Source organism: Cetorhinus maximus, chromosome 8 (assembly GCF_964194155.1).
Source record: "Cetorhinus maximus chromosome 8, sCetMax3.hap1.1, whole genome shotgun sequence".
Lineage (NCBI taxonomy): Eukaryota > Metazoa > Chordata > Chondrichthyes > Lamniformes > Cetorhinidae > Cetorhinus > Cetorhinus maximus.
This window is the reverse complement of record NC_135886.1, coordinates 16,596,323-16,621,051: the sequence shown is the minus strand read 5'-3', so window position 1 is coordinate 16,621,051 and position 24,729 is coordinate 16,596,323. Positions and strand designations below refer to the sequence as shown.

General features: G+C 44.9%; 1 protein-coding gene across 3 annotated transcripts; it reads right to left on the bottom strand.

Moving 5' to 3' along the window:
- Window positions 1-306: 306 nt before the first annotated feature.
- On the bottom strand, window positions 307-24,311 carry lamtor5 (late endosomal/lysosomal adaptor, MAPK and MTOR activator 5). Of its 3 annotated transcripts, none has more exons than XM_078546505.1 (5): window positions 24,167-24,311; window positions 23,907-23,968; window positions 19,548-19,665; window positions 18,149-18,363; window positions 307-1,960 (listed from the first exon to the last, which is right to left on the bottom strand). In XM_078546505.1, exons 1-4 carry the CDS (start codon window positions 24,199-24,201, stop codon window positions 18,303-18,305), a joined length of 276 nt encoding a protein of 91 aa, XP_078402631.1. In that variant the 5' UTR covers window positions 24,202-24,311; the 3' UTR covers window positions 307-1,960; window positions 18,149-18,302. The 3 variants fall into 3 exon arrangements, with proteins under 3 accessions (XP_078402631.1, XP_078402629.1, XP_078402630.1); XM_078546503.1 differs by lacking the exon at window positions 307-1,960 and adding an exon at window positions 17,220-17,735 and having other exon boundaries at window positions 17,788-18,363; XM_078546504.1 differs by lacking the exon at window positions 307-1,960 and adding an exon at window positions 17,220-17,595 and having other exon boundaries at window positions 17,845-18,363.
- Between the last annotated feature and the right edge of the window lie 418 nt (window positions 24,312-24,729).

The window sequence follows — 24,729 nt, the reverse complement described above, 5'->3', positions numbered from 1 at the left end:
GGAGACCTGGACTGATTGAAATTTACTGCTCAATGCTCAATATAATTGAGCAGAGCAGAAGTAGTTTATTATCACTCCATATTATTGTGTATCTGGATATAACAGATGGAGCAACACTTTCAAGTGGTAGCTTAAGTTACAACATCTATTCTGGAGTGGGCTTTGTGCCTGGTGAAAGGGTTTAGATACAGCCCAGACTCACTCGCTACTGGTTGTGAGAGTCTTTGTGTAAGTGAGTTTGACAAGGGTCATAATTAACACCCTTTAATAGTGGAGAATGTTAACACTGGTTCCCTTTGCAATAGGGGCTTCACAACAAATTTAATCTGTTGTTTAGAAAGGGCTACAGGATGTCTTGAAGATGTGATAGGTGCTAAATAAAGAAAAACTCCTTTCATGCAGGAGGAGTAAAAAGCGACATTTGTCTTGGATTTAAAATCTTAGTTGTGGAGGGATCCTCTTTGCTCTGTTTGGCCATGTGAATGGTTCCGAAACTCTTGGTATTTTCTTTGAAGAAGAATTGTTATAGAATAGCGGAATGTTCCAGAAATCAAATAGGCCTGCAGCCCATCTGTATTGTGTTCATTTCCAAAGGAGCCACTCAGTCTAATCTAACTCTTTGGCGCACACCTTTTAATATCCCAATCCATCTGATCACACTCTCCTCTTGAATCCACTCCCCTCTCACTCCCATATCCTTAATATCCCAATCAGTCCGATCCCACTCTCCTCTCACTCCTGTATCCTTTCATATCCCAATCAGTCTGATCCCACTCTCCTCTCACTCCAGCATCCATTAATATCCCATTCAGTCTGATCCCACTCTTCTCTCACTCCTGCATCCATTAATATCCCAATCAGTCTGATCCCACTCTCCTCTCACTCCTGCATCTATTAATATCCCAATCAGTCTGATCCCACTCTCCTCTCACTCCTGCATCCATTAATATCCCAATCAGTCTGATCCCACTCTCCTCTCACTCCTGCATCCATTAATATCCCAATCAGTCTGATCCCACTCTTCTCTCACTCCTGCATCCATTAATATCCCAATCAGTCTGATCCCACTCTCCTCTTGAATCCACTCTCCTCTCACTTCCGGACCCTTTAATATCCCAATCAGTCTGATCCCACTCTCCTCTCACTCCTGCATCCATTAATATCCTAATCAGTCTGATCCCACTCTCCTCTAACTCCCGTACCTTTTAATATCCCAATCAGTCTGATCCCATTCTCCTCTCACTCCAGTATCCATTAATATCTCATTCAGTCTGATCCCACTCTCCTCTCACTCCTGTACCCTTTAATATTCCAATTTGTCTGATCCCACTCTTCTCTCATCCCTTATCCTTTAATATCCCAATTCATCTGATCCCACTCTTCTCTCATCCCTTATCCTTTAATATCCTAATCCATCTGATCCCACTCTCCCTTCACTCTCATACCCTTTAATATCTTAATCTGTCTAACTTCACTTTCCCTGTCACTCCTCATTCCTTTCATAGTTCTATTTATCGAGCCTCCCTCTAAATCCCGTTTTAAGAATTTCCGGACTTTGATTGTAGGCCAGTCTTTTGCAAAGGATTCCACGTTGACCCCAGCCCCCACGCTCTGGGTAAATAACTGTTTTTCTAATCTCCTCTTGGCTCTTGCTTCTGTCCGATGGAAACAGTCTTGCACTGTTTGTCCTATCACAACCTGGCATTATTTTGAAGGCCTCGATCAGGTCAAGAATCAGATGCAAAAATGCCAAAGCTTCTCAGTTCAAGGCTTTAATCTCCAATCTCCTCACCGTGTCTTATTCAGCCTCAGCCTCACTTCGACTCCTACACCAGCATTTTCAGGAGTGTATAGCCAGGGGCCAGTTCAGCGGAATGTAGACCTCCTGCCTATCTCAGCATTCAAGGGCTGGTACAAAGTGCAGAGGGACTTGTCAGGATGGGGTCTGATACCCTGACACCTGTACAGAGACAAAACAAAAATGCACATTTTGTTAGAAATGCCTTAAACCTGTTCACTGTATCAAACCCTAAAGAAAATAGGAACAGGAGGAGGCCACTCAGCCCCTCAAAACTGTTCCATTATATCAGATCACAGATAATTTGTATTTTAATTCCATCTACACAGCTTGCTTCCATAACCCTTAATCCCCTTACTGAACAACATTTCTCAATCTCAGTTTTCAAATCTCAGTTGATCTCCAACCTCAACAGCTTTCTGGTGGGGAGAGTTCCAGATTTCCACTCCGCTTTGTGTGAAATGCTTCCTGACATCACCCTGAATAGCCGACTCTAATTTTAAGCCACCCTTTTTGCTTTTATCTAATTGTAAACCTTTGTTCTGGACTCCCCCCTCCCACAACAGAGAAAGGAGATTCTCTCTGTCAACCCTATCAAGCATTTAATTATCTGAAACATCTCGATTAGATCACCTCTTAATCTCCTAAACTCAGGGGAACACAGAACTAGTCTATGCAACCTGTCCTCATAATTGATGCCATTTAAATTTTAAATGAGGTTCAGTAAGGAATTTACAGTAAGCCAGGGTATTTTATAAATAAGTGTGAAACACGTTCAGAATCTGCACTCGAGTGTCAGAAGGTCACGGCACCCCTATTCTGAATATTATAATGAGGCTCCCCTTGATTTTCAGGTGAGATTCTCTTGCCTCCATTTAGTTGTTGGTCAGATATTGTGACATGTTTATACCAGTTCCCGTGATACAGATTTCTGCCAAATGTCTTGTTCCATTACACCTCATGCTCTCCGGTTTAAGAGGCATTGTGCAGTCAGAAATTGCTCCCCCCCACCCCTCAGCATTAACAGCTCAGTGTTGGTGCACATTTATATCAACCCAAGCAACCAAAAAGGCAACACATCCAGAACCTATAAACAAGACAAGGAATGGAACGCAATCGTCCTTTCACACTGTAACCAGGGCACACAGGGGAACAGCACACAATATCTTTCTGTCGGCCTTGTCTCATATCTGCTAGTTATTAAGGCCAACAGTTACATTTTAACTGAAATCCTCCAATGGATTAATGAATAAGTGGACCGTTTGGGGATCTAGACAGTGCAGTTTCAGAAACAAAAAAAACAAAAATACCTGGAAAAAGTCAGCAGGTCTGGCAGCATTGGTGGAGAGGAGCACAGTTGACGTTTCGAGTCCGCATGACTCTTCAACAGAACTAATTAAAAATAGAGAAGGGGTGAAATATAAGCTGGTTTAAAGGGGATGGGTGGTTTGGTACAAGAAGAGCTAGGTAGAGGGCCAGTGATAAGTGCACTTTCAGACCCTACTCTGTGTGGAGTTTCCTAGTGCCAGAGTCGGGGAGAGCAGAGTGGGTTCCCCCTGTGAAATCTGTTGTAAATTGAATACATGGAGATCAGGCGACAACAATTCAAGGCTGGCTGTGATGCATTCTGCAGTCAAAAGACTTCTTAAACATTACTTTCCAACTCAGCACAGGCCAGGATTTGAACTTGATGCTTTTTGGCAATCATAACTCGGTGCCACATCACATGGAGCATTTATACAGCAACTGCACAGAGCAGCTGCACTTACCGCTCAATAACAGTACATGGAGAAAACACTTATCACAGCCCCAGAACATTTTCCAACCTTTGAACACAATTATATCCCATAAACAGTGAATAGTTAATCTGATGTTGTTGGGTGACAGATGAGTGTTGGCCCAACACAAGGTGAACTCACTGTCCTTTTAAGAATATCATGATTTATTTGAAAAGCCAGCATTACACTTTGGAAGGAGTAATTTGACAAGGAAGTATTCAATGAACGGCATGACACTAGGAAGTTCTGAGGAACAAAGGGACCTTGGCGTGTGTGTCCAGAGATCTCTGAAGGCGGAAGGGCATGTTAATGGGATGGTGAAAAAAGCATATGGGACACTTGCCTTTATCAATCAAGGCATAGATTACAAAAGTAGGGAGGTCATGTTGGAGTGGTATAGAACCTTAGTGAGGTCACAGCTGGAGTAGTGTGTGCAGTTCTGGTTGCCACATTATAGGAAGAATGTGATTGCACTGGAGGGAGTGCAGAGGAGATTCATCAGGATGTTGCCTGGGATGAAGCATTTAAGTTATGAAGAGAGGTTGGATAGACTTGGGTTGTTTTCGTTGGAGCAGAGAAGACTGAGGGGGCGACCTGATTGAGGTGTACAAGATTATGAAAGGCATGGACAGGGTGGATAGGGAGCAGCTGTTCCCCTTAGTTGAAGGGTCAGTCACAAGGGGACATAAGTTCAAGGTGAGGAGCAGGAGGTTTAGGGGGATGTGAGGAAAACCTTTTTCACCCAGAGGGTGATGACAGTCTGGAATGCGCTGCCTGGGAGGGTGGTGAAGGCAGGTTGCCTCACATCCTTTAAAAAGTACCTGGATGAGCACTTGGCACGTCATAACATTCAAGGCTATGGGCCAAGTGCTGGTAAATGAGATTAGGTAGGTAGGTCAGGTGTTTCTCATGTGTCGGTGCAGACTCGATGGGCCGAAGGGCCTCTTCCTTACTGTGTGATTCTGTGGTTACCTCATTGCTGCATGGGAGATTTTTTTTAAAATTCATTCTTAGGGTGTGACTGGTGCTGGCAAGTCCATCATTTATTGTCCATCCCTAATTGTCCTTGAGCAGGTGATTATGAGTTGCCTGCAAATGAGTGGATTGCTGGACCCTTTCAGAGAGCCGTAAAGAGTCAACTACATTGCTCTGGATCATCTAAACTCAGCCCGTCGAGCCTGCGCCACCAATCAATAAAATCATGGCTGATCTGCTTGCAACCTCAGCTCCACAGTCCCACCTACCCCAGATAACCTTTCACCCCCTTGCTTATCAAGAATCTATCTAGCTCTGCCTTAAAAATATTCCATGACTCTGCTTTCACTGCCTTTGTGAAAAGCAATTCTAAAGACTCACAACCCTCTGAGAGGAAAAAATTCTCCTCATCTTTGTCTTAAATGAGCGACTCCCTATGTTTAAACAGTGACCCCTAGTTCTAGATTCTCCCACAAGAGGAAACATCCTCCCCACATCCACCCTGTCAAGACCCCTCAGGATCTTATATGTTTCAATCAAGTCACCTCTTACTCTTCCAAACTCCAGCGGATACAAACCCAGTCTGACCAACCTTTCCTCATAAGACAACACACCCCTTCCAGATATTAGTCTGGTAAACCTTCTCTGAACTGCTTCCAACACATTTACATCCTTCCTTAAATAAGGAGACCAATACTGTATACAGTACTCCAGATGTGGTCTCACCAATGCCCTATATAACTGAAACATAACTTCCCTACTTTTGTATTCAATTCTCCTCACAATAAATAATAACATTCTATTAGCTTTCCTAATTACTTGCTGTACCTGCATACTAATATTTTCCGATTCATGCACTAGGACACCCAGATCCCTCTGAATCTCAGAGCTCTGCAATCTCTCACCATTTAGATAATATGCTTCTTTTTTATTCTTCCTGCCAAAATGGACAATTTCACATTTGCCCACATTAAACTCCATTTACCAGATCTTTGCCCACTCATTTAACTTATCTACGTCACTTTGTAGCCTCCTTATGTCCTCTTTACACTTACTTTCCTACCTATCTTTGTGTCATCAGCAAGTTTAGCAGCCATACCTTTGGTCCCTTCATCCAAGTCATTTATGTAAATTGTAAACAGTTGAGGGCCCAGCACTGATCCATGTGGCACACCACTTGTTACATCTAACCAAGCAGAAAATGACCCATTTACGCCTACTCTCTGCTTCCTGTAAGCTAGCCAACCTTCTATCCATGCCAATATGTTACACCCTACACTATGAGCTATTATCTTCCGCAATAACCTTTGATGTGGCGCCTTATCAAATTCCTTCTGGAAATCTAAGTACAGTGCATCCACAGGTTCCCCTTCATCCACAGCACATTAGATTTTCAAAGAACTCCAATAAATTGGTTAAACGTGACTTCCCTCTCACAAATCCATGTTGACTCTGCCTGATTACCCAGAATTTTTCCAAATGCCCTGCTACAGATTCTTTAATAATAGTTTCTAACATTTTCCCTTTGGCAGATGTTAGGCTAACTGGCCTGTAGTTTCCCACGTTCTGTCTCCCTCCCTTTTAGAATAAAGGAGTTATATTTGCTATTTTTCAATTTAATGGAACCTTACCCGAATCCAGGGAATTTTGGAAAATTAAAACCAATGCATCAACTATCTCACTAAACACTTCTTTTAAGACCCTAGGATGAAGTTCCTCTGGACCTAGGGACTTGTCAACTCGCAACTCCAACAATATGCTTATTACCATTTCCCTGGTAATTGTGTTTTAATGAGTTTCTCCCTCCCTTCCATTTCCTGATTTACAGCTACTTCTGAGACGTTATTCAGAGTGCACTGGTAGCAGTGGAATGACTGCGAGTTTGGTGAGAAGGGAGGAGAGTTTTTTTTTTAAATAAGATCTAGTACTGCTTGATTGCAATTTAGAATTTTACTTAAATTTATTGTTTTTAAGTTTTAAGTTTCTTAGAGGCTTGGGCAGGGCTAATCAAGCAAATCAAGCTGTCTGCTGGAAAGCAGATGATTACAACAAATTAAGCTACTGCCCTAATCTGATTCTGTAACCGTCAAACTCATCTGAATCTCAGTAGTGTAAATAAGAAAGGTTCAGTGCTCTGTCGTGGAGTGCACTGGTACAGAGTGGAATTACAGCGCGTTTGCTGAGCAAGGGAGTTCAGTGAGGAGGGGAGAGAGATGCTCTTTTCTTGGTCTTTCTCTATCTTTCTCAGATTGCAGGATACCAGGATTTGAAAAGCTGCACGAAAAGTCTGAGTTTTGAAAACAAAGAATGACATCACAGGAGAACTATAAGTTCATTGGTTGGTGATGAGAAACTGCTGTTAGGAATGGTCCTCAAGTAGCTGGAAAATAGAAAAACACATTCCTTTTAAAAGAAGGAGCTACTTAGATTTCAGTTAGAAACACAAGCAACAGGGAAGTAAAAGTTAAGTCAAGGCCAGGTAAAATAAAGTAGCATAAGTAAACCAAAGTAAAATAAAGTTAATATAAGGAAAGTAAATTGAAGCCATGGCAGGACAGCTCGGTTATGTGGAATGTGTGTCCTGTAATCTGTGGGAAGTACTGCTCCTACTGTAGTCCTAGGTGACCATATGTGCTAGAAGTGTCACCAGCTGCAGAACCGAGAGCTCCAAGCTTTGGAACTCGAGCAGCAGCTGGAATCACTGAGGTACATCTGCAAGGTTGAGAGCTACATGGATAGCACGTTCAGAGAGGTGGTCACACCACAGCTTAGGAGCCAGGAGGCAGAAAAGGGATGGGTGACTGCCAGGCAGTCCAAGAGAACTTCCCTGAGTAGTCCCCTGAGGTCCCGCTCATTAATTGGTTTTCCACTTTGGGTACTGGTGAGGGCATTCATTCCTCACAGGAGTGCAGTCAGTGCCAGGTTTGTGGCACCACAGGTGGCTTGGCTGCAAAGGACGGGAGAAAGAAGAGTGGAAGAGCAGTACTAATAGGGGATTCATTATATAGGGGAACAGACAGGCATTTCTGTGGCTGTAGATGTGACTTCAGGATGATATGTTGCCTCCCTGGGGCCAGGTTCAAGGATGTCATGGAGCGGCTGCAGGGTATTCTTCTGGGGGAGGGTGACCAGCCAGAGGTTGTGATTCACATTAGTATCAATCACTTAGGTAGGAAAGGGGATGAGGTCCTGAAAGCAGACTTTAGGGAGCTAGGAAGGAGATTGAAAAGCAGGGCCTCTAAAGCAGTAATCTCAGGATTACTCCCAGACCCACATGCAAGTGAGTATAGAAATAGGAGAATTGAGTGATTAAACATGCGGCTGGAAAACTGGTGTAGGAGGGAGGGCATCAGATTTCTGAGGCATTGGGGGCGGTTCTGGGGAAGGTGGGACCTGTACAAGCCGAATGGTCTACACCTGAATAGGACAGGGATGAATACACTCGCAGGGAGATTTGCTAGGAGTGCACTATAGACCCCCAAATAGTGGAAGGTAGTTAGAAGGGCAAAAATGTAGGCAAATTTCTGAGTGCAAAAACAATAGGGCAGTAATAGCTGGGGACTTCAGCTACACTAATGTCAATTGGGATACGAAGGGCACAGAAGGTGCAACATTCTTGAACTGCATTCAAGGAAACTTTTTTAGCCAGCACGTAACAAGCCCAACGAGAGGGGGTGCAATTCTAGATTGAGTCTATGGGGATGAAGCTGGGCAAGTGGATGATGTAGCAGTGGGTCACCATTTTGGAAATAGTAACCATAATACAGTTAGATTTAGCATCATTATTGAAAAGGACAAAGATAGAACAGGAGTAAAAGTTCTAAATTGGAGGAAGGCAAATTTTACAAAGCTGAAAGGTGAGCTGGATACAGATATTAGAAGAGAAAACAGTGTCAAATCAGTGGGAGGCAGTCAAAAGCAAGATTCTACAGGCACAGGGTAGACATGCCCCCATAAAGAAAAAGGGTGGTACTGCCAAATCTAGAGCCCCCTGGTTATTCAGAAGCAGACAGGCCAAGATAAAGCAGAAAAAAAAAGCTTATGACAGTCACAAAAAGCTTAATACTTTAGAAAGTCTGGAGGAGTATATAAAGTACAGGGGTGAAGTAAAAAGATAAATTAGGAAAACAAAGAGAGGATGTGAAAAAAATATTGGCATGTAAAATCAAAGAAAACCCAAAGATTTACTAGTACATTAAGAGCAAGAGAATATTGAAGGAAAGGACACAGCCTATCAGAGATGTGCATGATAACATGTGGGTTGATGCTGAAGATGTGGGCAGGGTTCTCAGTGAGTACTTTGTCTCTGTCTTCACTAAGGAGAGGGATGATGCAGATATTCTAGTTAAAGAGTGTGAAATATTAGATACAATAAGCATAGTGAGAGTTGATGTACTGGAGGGACTGACATCCTTGAAGGTGGATAAATCACCAGGGCCGGATGGATTGTATCCCAGGCTGTTGAAGGAAGCCAGGGAGGAAATAATGGATGCTCTGGGAATCATTTTCCAATCCTCAGTAGATACAGGCGAGGTACCAGAGGTATGGAGGTCTGCGAACATTGTACCAATATTTAAAAAGGGTGCGAGGGATAGAGCAGAAAATTATAGGCCAGTCAATCTGACTTCGGTGCTAGAAAAATTATTGGAATCAATTCTGAGAGACAGGATAAACTGTCATTTAGAAAGGCACGGCTTGGTCAGGGATAGTCAGCGTGGTTTTGTTAGGGGAAGATCGTGTCTCACTAGCTTAATCAAATTTTTTGAAGAAGTAACAAGGAGGATTGATGAGGGTAGTGCAGTGGATGTTGTCTACATGGATTTTAGTAAGGCATTTGATAAGGTCTCTCATGCCAGACTGGTCAGAAAAGTGAGATCCCATGGGATACGGGGAGGTAGCGAGTTGGATCCAAGATTGACTCAGTGACAGGAAACAAAGGGTAATGGTTGATGGATGTTTTTTGCGAATGGAAAGCAGTTTCCAGTGGAGTTCCACAGGGCTCAGTGTTTGTTGCATATATTAATGATTTGGACTTCAAATGTGGGAGGCATGATTAGGAAATTTGCAGTTGACACAAAAATCGGCTGTGTAGTTGATAGTGAAGAGGATAGCTGTTGTCTCCAGAAATATATCAATGGTTTGGTTGAGTGGGCGGAATAGTGGCAAATGGAATTCAATCTGGAAAAGTGTGAGGTAATGCATCTGGGGAGGGCAAACTAAGCAAGGGAATACTCAATAAACGGGAGGACATTAAGAGGGGTTGAGGAAGTGAGGTACCTTAGAGTGCATGTCCACAGGTCCCTGAAGGTGGCAGGACAGGCGGATAAGGTGATAAAGAAAGTATATAGAATGCTTTCCTTTATTGGATGAGGTATAGGATGCAAAAGCAGGGATGTAATGCTGGAACTGTATAAAACGCTGGTTAGGCCACAGCTGGAATTTTGTGTACAGTTCTGGTCACCACATTACAGGAAGGACATAAATTGCTCTGGAGCGAGCAGAGAAGAGGTTTACAAGAATGTTGCTATGGCATGAAAATTTCAGCTATGAGGGAAGATTGGATAGGCTAGGGTTGGTTTCCTTAGGAGGCTGAGGGTTGACCTAATTGAGGTGTACAAAATTATGAGGGTCCTAGACAGGTAGGCAGGAAAGACCTACTTCCCCTGGCTGAGGGATCAATTACCAGAAGCGTAGATTTAAGGTGATTGGTAGAAGGACTAGAAGGGACATGAGAAAAAACTTTTGCACCCAGAGGGTGGTGGGTGTCTGGAATTCACTGGCTGAATTGGTGGTTGAGGCTGAAATGCTCAACTCATTTAAAAGGTACCTGGATCTGCACCTTCAGTGCGGTAACCTGCAAGGTTACGGACCAGGTGCTGGAAAGTGGGATTAAAATGAGTGGCTAGTTTCATTTTGGATGTTTTTTTGGCTGGTGCACAATAGGCTGAATGGCCTATTTCGGCAGCGTAACTTTCCTGTGGCTCTATGCCTACTTGTATCCTCTATAGTGAAGACTGATGCAAAACACCTGTTCAGTTCATCTGCTATCTTCTTATTTTCTATTATTAATTGCCCACATCACATGTAATCCAGGCCAGTTAATGACTGCACATTTCCTATTTCCTTCCCTGAAGGATATTAGTCAGCTGCATGGGTTTTACAACAATCTGGTAGTATCATGGTCTCCATTACTGAGACTAGGTTTTATTTCAGATTTATTTAATAAGTTGAATTTAAATTCCTTCAGCCCCATTCACATTTGAACTCATATCCCCAAATTATTAGCACTAGCCCCTGGATTACAAGCCCAGTAAATCCAGTTTGTCATCAGGAGTCTGAAGTTTCATTATCGATGATGTACAGTCTTGCTCCAGTAAAGTCGCAAAGTTCAAATTCCAAGATCTGTACGTTACATGTGTACCGGGGAAACACCCCCCCTCCCCCACCCTAAAACACTGATCCAGGATGGGTGTGTACCAGGGAACCTCCCCCTCAAACACTGATCCAGGATGGGTGTGTACCAGGGAACCCCCCCCTCAAACACTGATCCAGGATAGGTGTGTACCAGGGAACACCCCCCTCAAACACTGATCCAGGATAGGTGTGTACCAGGGAACCCCCTGCTCAGGCACTGATCCAGGATAGGTGTGTACCAGGGAACCCCCCCCCTCAAACACTGATCCAGGATAGGTGTGCACCAGGGAACCCCCCATCAAACACTGATCCAGGATAGGTGTGCACCACGGAACCCCCCCTCAAACACTGATCCAGGATAGGTGTGTACCGGGGAACACCCCCCTCAAACGCTGATCCAGGCTGGTTGTGTACCAGGGAACCCCCGCCCCCTCTCTCCCTCTCCCCCCAACCCCCTCAAACACTGATCCAGGATAGGTGCGTACCGGGGAACGCTCCCCTAAAACACTGATCCAGGATAGGTGTACACCAGAGAAACCCCCCCTCAAATACTGATCCAGGATAGGTGTGTACCAGGGAACACCCCCCTCAAACACTGATCTAGGGTAGGTGTGTACCAGGGAACCCCACTCCCCCAAACACTGATCCAGGATAGTGTGTACCAGGGAACACCCCCCTCAAACACTGATCTAGGGTAAGTGTGTACCGGGGAACTAGCCCCCTCAAACACTGATCCAGGATAGGTGTGTACCGGGGAACACACCCCTCAAACATTGATCCAGGATAGGTGTGTATCGGGGAACGCCCCCCTCAAACACTGATCCAGGATAGGTGTGTACCAGGAAACCCCCAACCCCACAAACACTGATCCAGGATAGGTGTGCACCAGGGAACCCCCCCTCCACCCTCAAACACTGATCCAGGATAGGTGTGTACCAGGGAACACCCCCCTCAAACACTGATCCAGGATAGATGTGTACCGGGGAACACCCCCCTCAAACACTGATCCAGGATAGGTGTGTACCAGGGAACACCCCCCTCAAACACTGATCCAGGATAGGTGTGTACCAGGGAACCCCCTGCTCAGGCACTGATCCAGGATAGGTGTGTACCAGGGAACCCCCCCCCTCAAACACTGATCCAGGATAGGTGTGCACCAGGGAACCCCCCATCAAACACTGATCCAGGATAGGTGTGCACCACGGAACCTCCCCTCAAACACTGATCCAGGATAGGTGTGTACCGGGGAACACCCCCCTCAAACGCTGATCCAGGCTGGTTGTGTACCAGGGAACCCCCGCCCCCTCTCTCCCTCTCCCCCCAACCCCCTCAAACACTGATCCAGGATAGGTGCGTACCGGGGAACGCTCCCCTAAAACACTGATCCAGGATAGGTGTACACCAGAGAAACCCCCCCTCAAATACTGATCCAGGATAGGTGTGTACCAGGGAACACCCCCCTCAAACACTGATCTAGGGTAGGTGTGTACCAGGGAACCCCACTCCCCCAAACACTGATCCAGGATAGGTGTGTACCAGGGAACACCCCCCTCAAACACTGATCTAGGGTAGGTGTGTACCGGGGAACTAGCCCCCTCAAACACTGATCCAGGATAGGTGTGTACCGGGGAACACACCCCTCAAACATTGATCCAGGATAGGTGTGTACCGGGGAACGCCCCCCTCAAACACTGATCCAGGATAGGTGTGTACCAGGAAACCCCCAACCCCACAAACACTGATCCAGGATAGGTGTGCACCAGGGAACCCCCCCTCCACCCTCAAACACTGATCCAGGATAGGTGTGTACCAGGGAACACCCCCCTCAAACACTGATCCAGGATAGATGTGTACCGGGGAACACCCCCCTCCAACACTGATCCAGGATAGGTGTGTACCAGGGAACCCCCCGCTCAGGCACTGATCCAGGATAGGTGTGTACCAGGGAACCCCCCCCCTCAAACACTGATCCAGGATAGGTGTGTACCGGGGAACACCCCCCTCCAACACTGATCCAGGGTAAAAACAGAATTACCTGGAAAAACTCAGGTCTGGCAGCATCGGCGGAGAATAAAAGAGTTGACGTTTCGAGTCCGTCGGAGAAGAAGAGTTTTTTCTTTTCTTCTCCGCAGATGCTGCCAGACCTGCTGAGTTTTTCCAGGTAATTCTGTTTTTGTTTTGGATTTCCAGCATCCGCCGCAGTTTTTTGTTTTTATCACTGATCCAGGGTAGGTGTGTACCGGGGAACACCCCCCTCAAACACTGATCCAGGATAGGTGTATATCGGGGAACACCCCCCCTCAAACACTGATCCAGGATAGGTGTATATCGGGGAACACCCCCTTCAAACACTGATCCAGGATAGGTGTGTACCGGGGAACACCCCCCTCAAACATTGATCCAGGATAGGTGTGTACCGGGGAACGCCCCCCTAAAACACTGATCCAGGATAGGTGTGTACCAGGAAACCCCCAACCCCACAAACACTGCTCCAGGATAGGTGTGTACCAAGGAACACCTCCCGGCCGTGCACACAATAAGTGTGTCCCAGGGAGTTAATTCTCAATTCCCAGATATCTCATGCAGATTCTAATCAAGCTTGGCATTGTAATTTAGGATGCTTCCAAAATGAGGATCTAAAAACAGCCATATCCAAACCTCCAGGGAAAGGAATTTTAGATGTGAAGAAACCGGGCAACAAGATAAGGATGTGTGGGGCTAGGCTACTCAGAGCTCAGTGGCTGCATTTGAACTCTGAATGGAAAAGATCAGGAAATTCATTCAGGTGAAGTTATCCCAAGTCTCTAATGGGGCATTTACTCAAATAGATTGAGTTAATTAGAAATCAGACCTTCTAAGTAACTTGTTAACCATGCCTATCACTTGTTTTGCCAGCCCCTTAGCCTTTTCTGGGTGTTTGCATTTGATCTCGAATATTTTGGATTCCAATGTTCTTGCAAATTCTTTCAGCTATGGCCTATCGTTTTCAGCTGACCAGCAGTTAGACTCAGACCAGCATTTGACATCTTTAGGAATGCATTCATCATTTAACGAGTTAATCTCCAATGATGTTACATAATCAGTCAGCAGCAAGATAGCATTATCGTTGCAGATGAGACTTTTTGACAAGGCCACTCAGAAGGTTAGTGGCCACTGGAACGGAGACGTGTTGATTGAAGCTCTAATCATGCTTCACATTTAGGACCAAATCAACAGTCTCGGGTGAAATTGCTGATGTGTTGTTTCCCTGTATAAAAGGAGTAACCCTGGAAATCTGGAGTAAAACATATTTCTGAAGTGCTACACTGCTTTTCTCAGTTATTATTTCAGCAAGTTTTGGCTGTTAACAGTAGCATTTCCTTCCTGTTGATGTACATTACTCTCTGCAAAGATGAATTTAATGAACTCCAAGTATATCTGGCCTCTTGTACATTCCTCCCTCTCTTTACCCACCATTGGTAACATGACCTTCTGTCACCTAAACTCTATGCCTGGAATTCTCTGCCTAAGCCCCTCTGCAGCTCCTCCTTTAAGCCCCCCCCACCGAAAATGCTTCTGACGAAGTTTTTAACCACCTGTCCTGTTTTGGTTCTCGCCTGTACATGCAGACTAGTACTGCACATTACTGGAAGTGGTTGGACTAGGCGTCAGTGAGACCACATATGGAGAACTGTGTAGAGTTTTGGTCTCCTTATTTAAGAAAGGATATAAATTCAGAGGCAGTTCAGGGAAGGATCACTCGAGAGATGTCTGGGGTAAGGTGGCAGGGGATGGGGGTTATCTTACGAGGGAAGTTTGGACAAATTGGGGCTGTATCCACTGGGAGGTTAGCAGAATGAGAGGTGATCTTATTGAAATACATAAGATCCTGAGATGACTTTTCAGGGTAGATGCTGAAAGGATTTTCCCCCTTGTGGGAGAGACTAGAACTAGGGGACACAGTTTAAAAATAAGAGGTCTTCTATTTAAAACAGAGATGATAATTTTTTTCTCTGTGAGTCTTTGGAACTCCCTTGCCCAGTGGGGAGGCAGGGTCATTGAATATTTTTAAGGCAGAGGTAGATTCTTAACTAACAATGGAGTCAAAGGTTATCGGAGGTAGGTGTAAATGTGGAATTGGGGCCACAATCAGGTCAGCCATGTGTTCGCATATAGTGAAACAAATCAATGCTAAATGTGCATCCAAATGTAGAATCCCAGATTTCAGACTGAGGGAATGTGTTAAATTGGAACAATGACAGTCTTGCTCTGCCCCCTAGTGATGGATTGTCAGACCATGTTCAGTTTCTGAAACATCAGACAGGTCCTTTGAAATATTAACAGTGTCTTACAGCTTCTCAGGCTTGAGTATTTTCAGAAGTGTCTGTTTTTAAACAACCTTATTAACAGATTTACATTTCTAAATTAATCATCGACTATTTTGGTTGAGTACTATTAGGAATGTTTTTTAAAAAGTTGGGTAGACATTGAATTATTTGGACAGTTTTTTTTCTAAAGGTTACAAGTTCTGAGCACAAGGTGCTTTTTCCAAGATCACGGGATGTGGGCTTCGTTGGCTGGGTCAGCATTTATTGCCCATTCCTAGTTGCCCTTGAGAAGGTGGTGGTGAGCTGCCTTCTTGAACCGCTGCAGTCCATGTGGTGTAGGTACACCCACAGTGCTGTTAAGGAGGGAGTTCCAGGATTTTGACTCAGCGACAGTGAAGGAACAATATATTTCCAAGTCAGGATGGTGAGTGGCTTGGAGGAGGAACTTCCAGGCGGTGGTGTTTCCATCTGTCTGCTGCCCTTGTCCTTCTAGGTGGTGGTGGTCACCTAAGTGACCAGCAAGACACCTGGGGAGTTGAGTTATTTTGTTTATGAGTTAAAATTAAAAAGAAACTGCTGTTACCAGGCTGTAGATCCTGTTGATTGGCTGAAAAACACCTGGCCTGGGAGAAGATCTGTCTGAACAAGTTTTTTTGAAGTGTGTGTGTCTTGGGAACAAACTGTGAAGGAGCATTGCTTCTCTCTCCCTCCCTGTATTGCCTGTAGTCCAGAATGGGTGTTCACCTTCAACCAGAAAATGCTCATCTCAGGATAACTCATCTATATTTCAAAGCCTGTGAAGCTGTGACAAGCAAGAGTTAACAAAGACAGTGTTTCACTGAAGACCATTTGGAAAGGACTTCTAGACAACTGCTGTCACCAGCACTCCGTCATCACATGCAGGAACACCAAATCAACAGCATCAAGGCCTTTTCAAACTTTATTCTTTTTCATAAAGTGTTCCCTTATGCCAACCTCTGCAGAGACCCTATTTGTCTTGTGTGCGCACCCGTGTGTGTGTGTTGGGATTTTAAAAGGGGTAAATTGTTATGCTTCTGGATTACATGTTATGGATTACAAATTATATGTTAACCAGTTTTGCAACTTGTTTTAAAAAAGTTTCATTTCACAATAAATCAATTATTCTGAGTTTATTAAAATAAACCTGGTTAAAGACTTTTATTCTGGCTCTAGCAGTAGAAAAGGTAAACAAATGGCCATTTTGGTGAGTGAATTAAACATTTACACTTATCGTGCGACCTGTGGAGTAGTGGAGCAAGAGAAACTGAACACTCCTCCCATCCGGTCGCAACGTATGTTTACGATATTATTTAAGTTCTATTGAGAAAGTTCCATTCACACTTTGAATCTTGGTTTTTTTAGTCTTTTAGCCCCAGTGTGGTAGAGCAAACCAAGGGGAACAACAATCCTATTACTGGGGGTAATACCAGGCCCTAGTGCTCAGGGAAGTGGAAGGGGGTGATTTGGGCGGGGGGCGGAGGGGGGGCTAGAGGAGGAAAAAGCAAGAAGCCTATTTTTTTTTGAGGGGGAAGGTGGGAAAGTGAACACCCAGGTGGTCAGGTGTGTAACCTCCCCTCCCCCGACACTGCCACCAACATGTTCTGTAGTTGCTTTGCGATGTGCCTGTGTTGAGTTAACTGAATGAACAGCAATGAGAAGCTGTCTAAGTTATTCAGATAACCGTGGCGAAAGAGGGGGTGAGGAGAGGGAGGAAGGCAGAGGTGAGTGGGGTAACCGTCAGTTCCCAGTGAACACAAGATGGAGGAAATGGACCATCCTCAGGAATATTATCATGACCTTAAACAAAAGCCAAGTTCCCCACACAGATGAGTGTCAACAGTACGTTCTGTTGACACATGAAACAATCACAGTAAACTCATTTTACATTCCATTAAAAAGGCAACAACATGGAACTACAACACAAGGGAAATTCTCCAACATTTTAATAAAGTTAACAAGAGGAGATACATTAACTTTTACACTTCACTCATTACCAAGGGTTATGGAGTTCCAACAGTTCCATCATTCTGGCGATTATCCATCAAGAGCCCCTCACAAAACTCTCGGGAACTTGGCCTCCGTACAAATGGAGAAAACTAGGAAGAATCTATGATTCACAGGTAGAGATGGAATATTAAAACTAGAAGTTCAGAGTGTGGAACAGACATGGTACCTTCAAAGGAGTGAGATAATAACTGCTAGGGAGGAGATCCCGTATCACTCCCATTCAAGGGTAACAGATGAGATGAGATGAACCCAGTGACTCAAAATACACTTCTCTTTGGGATTGTTCAGACACTACCTGGGATGTAAAAACAAAAAGCTAAAAGCTACTGCGGATGCTGGAAATCCAAAACAAAAACAGAATTACCTGGAAAAACTCAGCAGGTCTGGCAGCATCGGTGGAGAAGAAATCAGTTAACGTTTCGAGCCTTCACGGCCCTTCGGCCGAAGGGCCGTGAAGGCTCGAAACGTTAACTGATTTCTTCTCCACCGATGCTGCCAGACCTGCTGAGTTTTTCCAGGTAATTCTGTTTTTGTTTTGGACTACCTGGGATGTCCCTCTCTCTCTCATTGCCCACACCCTCCCCTAACCATTTCCATCTCATTCCCCAATTAATCCAGTCTAAACCCACTTTAGGCAGAGGTTGGTGGATCTGGAATCTAAATTCACTCCAGCCTTGTTATAGTTATTTCAGGACAGACAGTGACATTGGAAATATCGCCTATCCAAATTTAGGAGGGAGGGAGGGAGTGAGGGGAAAATACTGAAAAGTCCACATTTTGCTAATTCAGTTTGTGTTTAATTTCAAAACAATTTCACACACAGACATAAAATAGTTAAACTTCCTCACCCAGCCCCAAAATGTCAATGACCCAGATGTCGAACATGGTCAGAAGCTGTCTTTTGAAGGCGTTAAACAAGGATCCAACTGACACCCCCAAGTGGCTGACATCGATAACTCTCAGAACGACACATCTAATCACATCGGGGCTCCTCAACATCTGTTAGACTGTCATCTTATGCACAGCAATGGTAATGCCTCCATGTTTCTGGATCATGATATTCCTGCAGAGAGGATTATACTGAGTGAATATAGATCACTGCAGTTGTTCAAAGCTGCATTATAAAAAAACACAAGCTATCCCCACACGAGTGGTATCTTGTCTCAGATTTCCACTGACACCTCTCACCCAGACATTCAGCCTCCTACATGTCAGTCTGGCTCACTGGGTATCACTCTCACCATTGAGTCAGAAGGTTGTAGGTTCAAGTCTAGAGACTCAACCCATAATGCAAGCTGACACTCCCATTGCAGTACTGTGGGAGTGCTGCACTGTTAGACATGCCCACTTTCAGATGAGACATTGCAGTCTCATCTGCCCTCATGACTTGATGTAAAATGTAATGAGTAAGGGAGATCTCCACGATGTCCTGGCCAATACTTATCCCTTAATCAACACAGAAAAAGATTACCGAAACGCCTGTGGGAGCTTGCTGTGCACAAATTAGCTTCCACGTTGCCTACATTACAATACTGACAATTCAAAAATACCTCATTGGCTGCAAAGCATTTTGGCACATCCCAGGGTTATAAAAGATACTAGAGAAACTAAGCATCCAGGTCTCCTAGACCAGACACCAAGTGAAGCTCTCCCTACTCTGCAAAGGTGCCTCAGCCTCAGAATGAATTCTCACATCCCCAGGTCTCAGCCTACCCGGAATCTTGTACATTTCTAAATGTGGATCAGATTCACATTCAGATTTTCAGCGAATGTGGGCCAGAGAGCAAGTGGAAAGGGGGGATGCTGATGGTGAGGGAAGGGGGAACATGCAAGTAATCTGCAAGGCTCCTGATGCAGCCCACTATTCACTGTGGGTCTGAGCTAGGCTGCAACACCAAGTGTCCAGCCTTGCAGGACAATGCCCATTGGCCAAGAGCAGAGGGCACCAATTAGTCACAGACCCCCTGCACAGAAACACCAGGGAGGGCACAGAAAAGAGTACTGCTCCCTCTGTAATACATTAAGCACAGGGCGTATACGCCCCCCTCTGCCTGCTCGCCTACCACTTCAGCCCTGCTCCCAGGGAATGGGATGTTACATGGGGCCATGATAACATGCTGAAGGCACATCAGTTGTAAGGCGCAAAGCTCCGCTAGGCTCTAGGGGCTCAAGATTCAGTTGCTCCAGAAGCCAGTGACAGTATAGAAACCAGCACAAATCCCCAAAGGCAACAGTTTAAATGCTCACCCGCTGTCCGACTCCAAGCAGATTACCGGCACGTCTGTTGGGTCAGTTGTCAGTTTTGCTGCTTGCTGTGCAAGAACGGACACTACGCCAGCATGCTCATCAATCAGTGACCCACGACCTAGAGAACACAACACCCTCTATAAAACCGACCAGCATTTCCACTAAATCATGTTCCACCCCCATCACAGGTCACCCACATCCTAACAAGCAAGAGCACCCAGGGTACTGCTCCCAGGGAAGGGGGCTGCATCAAGAGACTGTGATACAGGTACCAGCAGCAGAGGGGATTAACAGCATGATTCATTCTCAGCCTGTGGTCATCGCTGGCCACCCCTGATTACCCTTAACCAAGTGCTTCACTCAGGCAATTCTGAGGGTGTTTAAGAGTCAACTGCACTGCTGTAGGGATGGAGTCAGATATTGACCCAGACTGGGCAAAGATGGCATCAGAAGCCAGTTGGGTTTTGACAACAATGGGATGGCTACTTTTAAAATAGGCACTTTTACTGGCACTGGATCTTTAAACCCCCCGCCCCACTCCCACACCAACTGGGGCAGATCAGAAGAACACAAGAAATAGGAGCAGACCCTACAGCCCCTCGAGCCTGCTCCACCATTCAATACAATCATGGCTGACCTTGGGCTTCATCTCCACTTCCCTGCCCGTTCCCTATATCCCTTGATTCCCTGAGACACCAAAAATCTGTGTATACCAGCCTTAAAGGTGTAGAATGATGGAGCATCCACAACTTTCTGGGGTAGAGAATTCCAAAGATTCAAATGTATCCTCACCTCAGTCCTAAATGATCATCTCCTCATCCTAATACTGTGGCTCCTTTTTTTTTGAAAGATTTCCCAGCCAGTGGAAACATCCTGTGTCTACCTGTCAAGTCCCTTCAGAATCTTGTCTGTTTTAATGAGATCACTTCTCACTCTTCTAAACTGCAGAGAGTTTAGGCCCAATTTGTCCAGCCTATCATAAGAGAGCCTTCTCATCCCAAGAACCAATCGAGTGAACCCTCACTGTCCCGCCTCCAATGCAAGCATATCCATCCTTAAGCAAGGAGGCCAAAACTGTCTGCAGTATTCCAGGTGCGGTCTCACCAAAGTCCTGTACAACTGTAGCAAGACTTCCTCGTTCTTGTATTATAGTTACTCTTTTTTCCTACAAGTATTTAAAAATGGGATAAAGTAACTAAAGTGAGCATTGGTTCCTTAGAGTGTGAGACTGGGGAACTAATAAAAGGAAACAAGGAAGTGGAAAGTGTTCAACAAGTCTTTTGTGTCTATTTTCACAGTGGAAGATACAAAAAAATTCCCAAGAATACTTGAAAATTGAGAGGTAAAAGGGAGGAACTTAAAACAATCATAATCACTCAGGAAAAGGTACTGAGAAAACTATTACAACTAAAAGCTGACAAGTACCCAGGACCTGATGACCTGTATCCTAGAATCGTAAAAGAAGTGGCTGCAGAGATACTAGATACACTGGTTAGAAAATGTGGGAGCAAGGGATCAAATTTGGGAAGATGTGGTTAACAAAAGAGTAGAGACAAGGCAAGGGAGAAGGGTACTAATGTGGGGAATGATAAACAGAATGTCACAGTAAAAGGCAGAATACAAATCTAGGAGTAAATGAGCAGATATGGCCAGACATTACAAAAATAATAAAAGGACAAAATGAAAGGCTCCGTATGTGAGTGCACGGAGCATTCGAAATAAAATAGATGAACTGATAGTACAAATAGAAATAAATAAGTGCGATCTGATAGCCATTACAGAGACATGGCTGCAGAATGACATAGATTGGGACCTGAATATTGAAGGGTATGTGACATTTAGGAAGGACAGGAAGCTAAGGAAAGGTGGAGGTGTGGCTCTGTTAATTAATGATGGTATTAGTACATTAGAAAGGAGTGACCCATGGACAGGAAACCAGGATGTAACAGTTTGAGTTCAGATCATAAACAATAAAGGCAAAAAGTCACTTGTGGTTCCCTAATCGTAACTACACGGTCGGACAGAGTATAAAAGAGATAATGGGAACTTGTCAGAAAGGTACAGCAATAATCATGGGGGATTTAATTGACAGATAGACTGGAAAAATCAGAAGGGCAAAGCTGGATGAGGAATTCATAGAATGTTTTTGGGATAGTTTCTTAGAACAGCATGTTATGGAGCCAACCAGAGAGCAGGCTATACTAAACCTGATACTGTGCAATGAGATGGGATTAATTGATAACCTCAAAGTGAAAGCACCCCTAGGTTGCAGCAATCAAATTATGATTGAATTTTACATTCAGTTTGAGGGAGGGAAGAGTGGGTCCAGGGCTAGTATTTTAAACTTAAATAAGAGCAATTATGACAGCATAAAAGCAGAGCTAGCTACAGTGAACTGGAAAATGAGGTTAAGGGTTAGGTCCACAGAGATGCAGTGGCAGACTTTTAAAGGGATATTTCAGAATACACAGAATAGATACATTCCAACGAGAAAGAAAACTTCCAAGAGGCGGGCACACCATCCGTAGTTAACTAACAAAGTTAAAGACAGTATCAAACTTCAAGAAAAAGCATATCATTACGCAAGGATGGGTGGCAGGTCAGAAGATTGGAAAGAATATAAAGAACAGCAAAGAATGACAAAAAGGCTAATAAGGAGGAAAAAATTAGAGTACGAGAGAAAGCTAGCTGGAACTATAAAGACAGGATAGCAAGAATTTCTATAGATATTTACATAAGAAAAAGAGTTTAAAAAGTGTTGGTCTTATAGAAAGTGAGTCTGGGGAATTAATAATGTAAGTAATGGAAAGTAAGGAGATGGCAGATGAATTGAACAGCTATTCTGCATCAGTCTTCACTCTAGAGAATACAAGTAACATCCCAGAAATAGCTGTAAATCAGGAAATGGAAGGGAGGAAAGAACTCAGGAAAATTACAAATCATCAGAGAACTGGTATTGAGCAAATTGTTGGAGCTGCGGACTGGCAAATCCCCAGGTCTGGATGAACTTCATCCTAGGGTCATGAAAGAAGTGGCTAGTGAGATAGCTGATGCACTGATTTTAATTTTCCAAAATTCCCTAGATTTGGGGAAGGTTCCATTAGATTGGAAAATAGCAAATGTAACTCCTTTATTCAAAAAGGGAAGGAGACAGAAAGCAGGAATCTACAGGTCAGTTAGCTTTACTTTACATCAGTCATAGGGAAAATGTTAGAAGCTATTATTAATGGTGTTATGGCAGGGCATTTAGAAAAATTCAAGGAAATCAGTCAGAGTTTTGTGAAAGGGAAATCATGTTTCACCAATTTATTGGAGTTCTTTGAAGGGGTCACATGTGCAGTTCATATAGGGGAACTGGTGGATGTACTGTACTTAGATTTCCAGAAGGCATTTGATAAGATGCCACATCAAAGGTTATTGCAGAAAATAAAAGCTCATAGTGCAGGGGGTAACGTTGGCATGGATAGAAGATTGGCTGGCTAGCAGGAAACAGAGTAGGCATAAATGGGTCTTTTTGTGGTTGACAGGATGTAACCTGTGGTGTGCCACAGGGATCAGTGCTGGGGCCTCAAATTTTTACAATTTATATAAATAACTTGGATGAAGGGACCAAAGGAATGGTTGCTAAATTTGCTGACAACACAAAGATAGGTAGGAAAGTGAAGAGGGTGCAAGGAGGCAACAACGTAACAAAGATAGATTCAGTGAGTGGGCAAAAACCTGGCAAATGGAGAATAATGTGGGCAAATGTGGAATTATCCACTTTGGCAGGGTGAATAAAACAGAAGCATAATCAGAAAGCTCTGAGGTGCAGAGGGATCTGGGTGTCCTTGTGCATGAATCACAACAGGTTTGTATGCAGGTACAGCAGATAATTAGGAAAGCTAATAGAATGTTATCGGTTATTGAGGGGAATGGATAAGTTGAGAGGTTATGCTTCAGTTGTACAGGGGTTTGGTAAGAGCACACCTGGAGTACTGTATACAGTACTGGTTTTTTCATTAAAAAAAAGATGTAAATTCATTGGAAGCAGTTCAGAGATGATTTACTAGACTAATACCAGGAAAGGGCGGGTTTTCTTACGAGGAAAGGCTGGATGGACTAGGCTTGTATCCGCTGGAATTTAGAAGAGTAACAGTTGACTTGATCGAATCCTTGACAGGGTGGATGTGGAGGGGATGTTCCTTCTTGTGGGGAACTCTGGAGTTAGGGGTCGTCCATTTAAGACAGAGATGAGGGGAATTTTTTTCTGAGGGTCGTGAGTCTTTGGAACTCTCTTCCTGAAAAGACAGTGGGGCCAGTGCTGCGCGATTCACACAAGCACAGGGCAGCAGAGACTGATCCCAGCTGAACACTCACAGCCAAGGTTTAGGCCCTGTTCATCAGCGCAGAGCACCCCAATAATGGCGGGATTCTTCATCCTGTGGGAACAAAGGCAACAGATTCCAGACACTGACAACAAACGATGCTCTGGTCCCTGTCCCTCCCCCTCCCGCACCCTCCCCTACCCCCACCCCCACCCCGTCCCCCTTGTCTCCCACCCCCCTGGACCCCCCCCCTAGACCCCCCCTCCCCTTCTTCCCACCCACCGTCCCCCCCCCCCCCCCTCCCCTCCTCACGTTTCTCTCAGTTGAGTTTCTAAAACCGCCTCCATTCTCCGCTCAGCATCCGGGATGTTGCAGACACTCGGTCATATGATTCATGTCACATGGATCAAAAACATCACATCACCCGGATATTGGGATACGCGGAGGGGCGGGACTACGATTCTGGCACCGCCCCCTCGCAATCGCCCCGCCCCCTCGCAATCGCCCCGCCCCCTCGCAATCGCCCCGCCCCCTCGCAATCGCCCCGCCCCCTGGTCGATGGTCCCACCCACAACTCTTCTGTCCCCTCACCCTGTGTTCCGGACAGTCCACTCAACCCCCCCCACCCCCCACCCCGCACTGAGTGTCCACTCCCTCCCCTGCCAAATGTCCACTCTCTCCCCAATGAGTCTCCCATCTCTCACATCCAGTGTCCAGTATCTCTCCCACCGAGTGTCTGATATCCCATCAGACGGCCAGTCTCTCCATAAGTGTCCTGTCTCTCTCTCTCCCGCCAAGAGTCCTGTCTCCCTCCACCACCGAGTGTCCAGTCTCTCCCTCCCTAGTGTCCAGTCACTCCACCACTGAGTGCCCAG

Excerpts from the sequence above, each read along its gene's own strand:
- lamtor5 (XM_078546505.1), bottom strand. The coding sequence starts at position 24,201 with ATGGAGGCGGTTTTAGAAACTCAACTGAGAGAAAC. Across the intron at positions 19,666-23,906 it reads ACAGGGCCTAAACCTTGGCT|GTCGTGGGTCACTGATTGAT; the intron begins GTGAGTGTTCAG and ends TGTGTTCTCTAG. Across the intron at positions 18,364-19,547 it reads TGCTTGGAGTCGGACAGCGG|GAATATCATGATCCAGAAAC; the intron begins GTGAGCATTTAA and ends TCCTCTCTGCAG.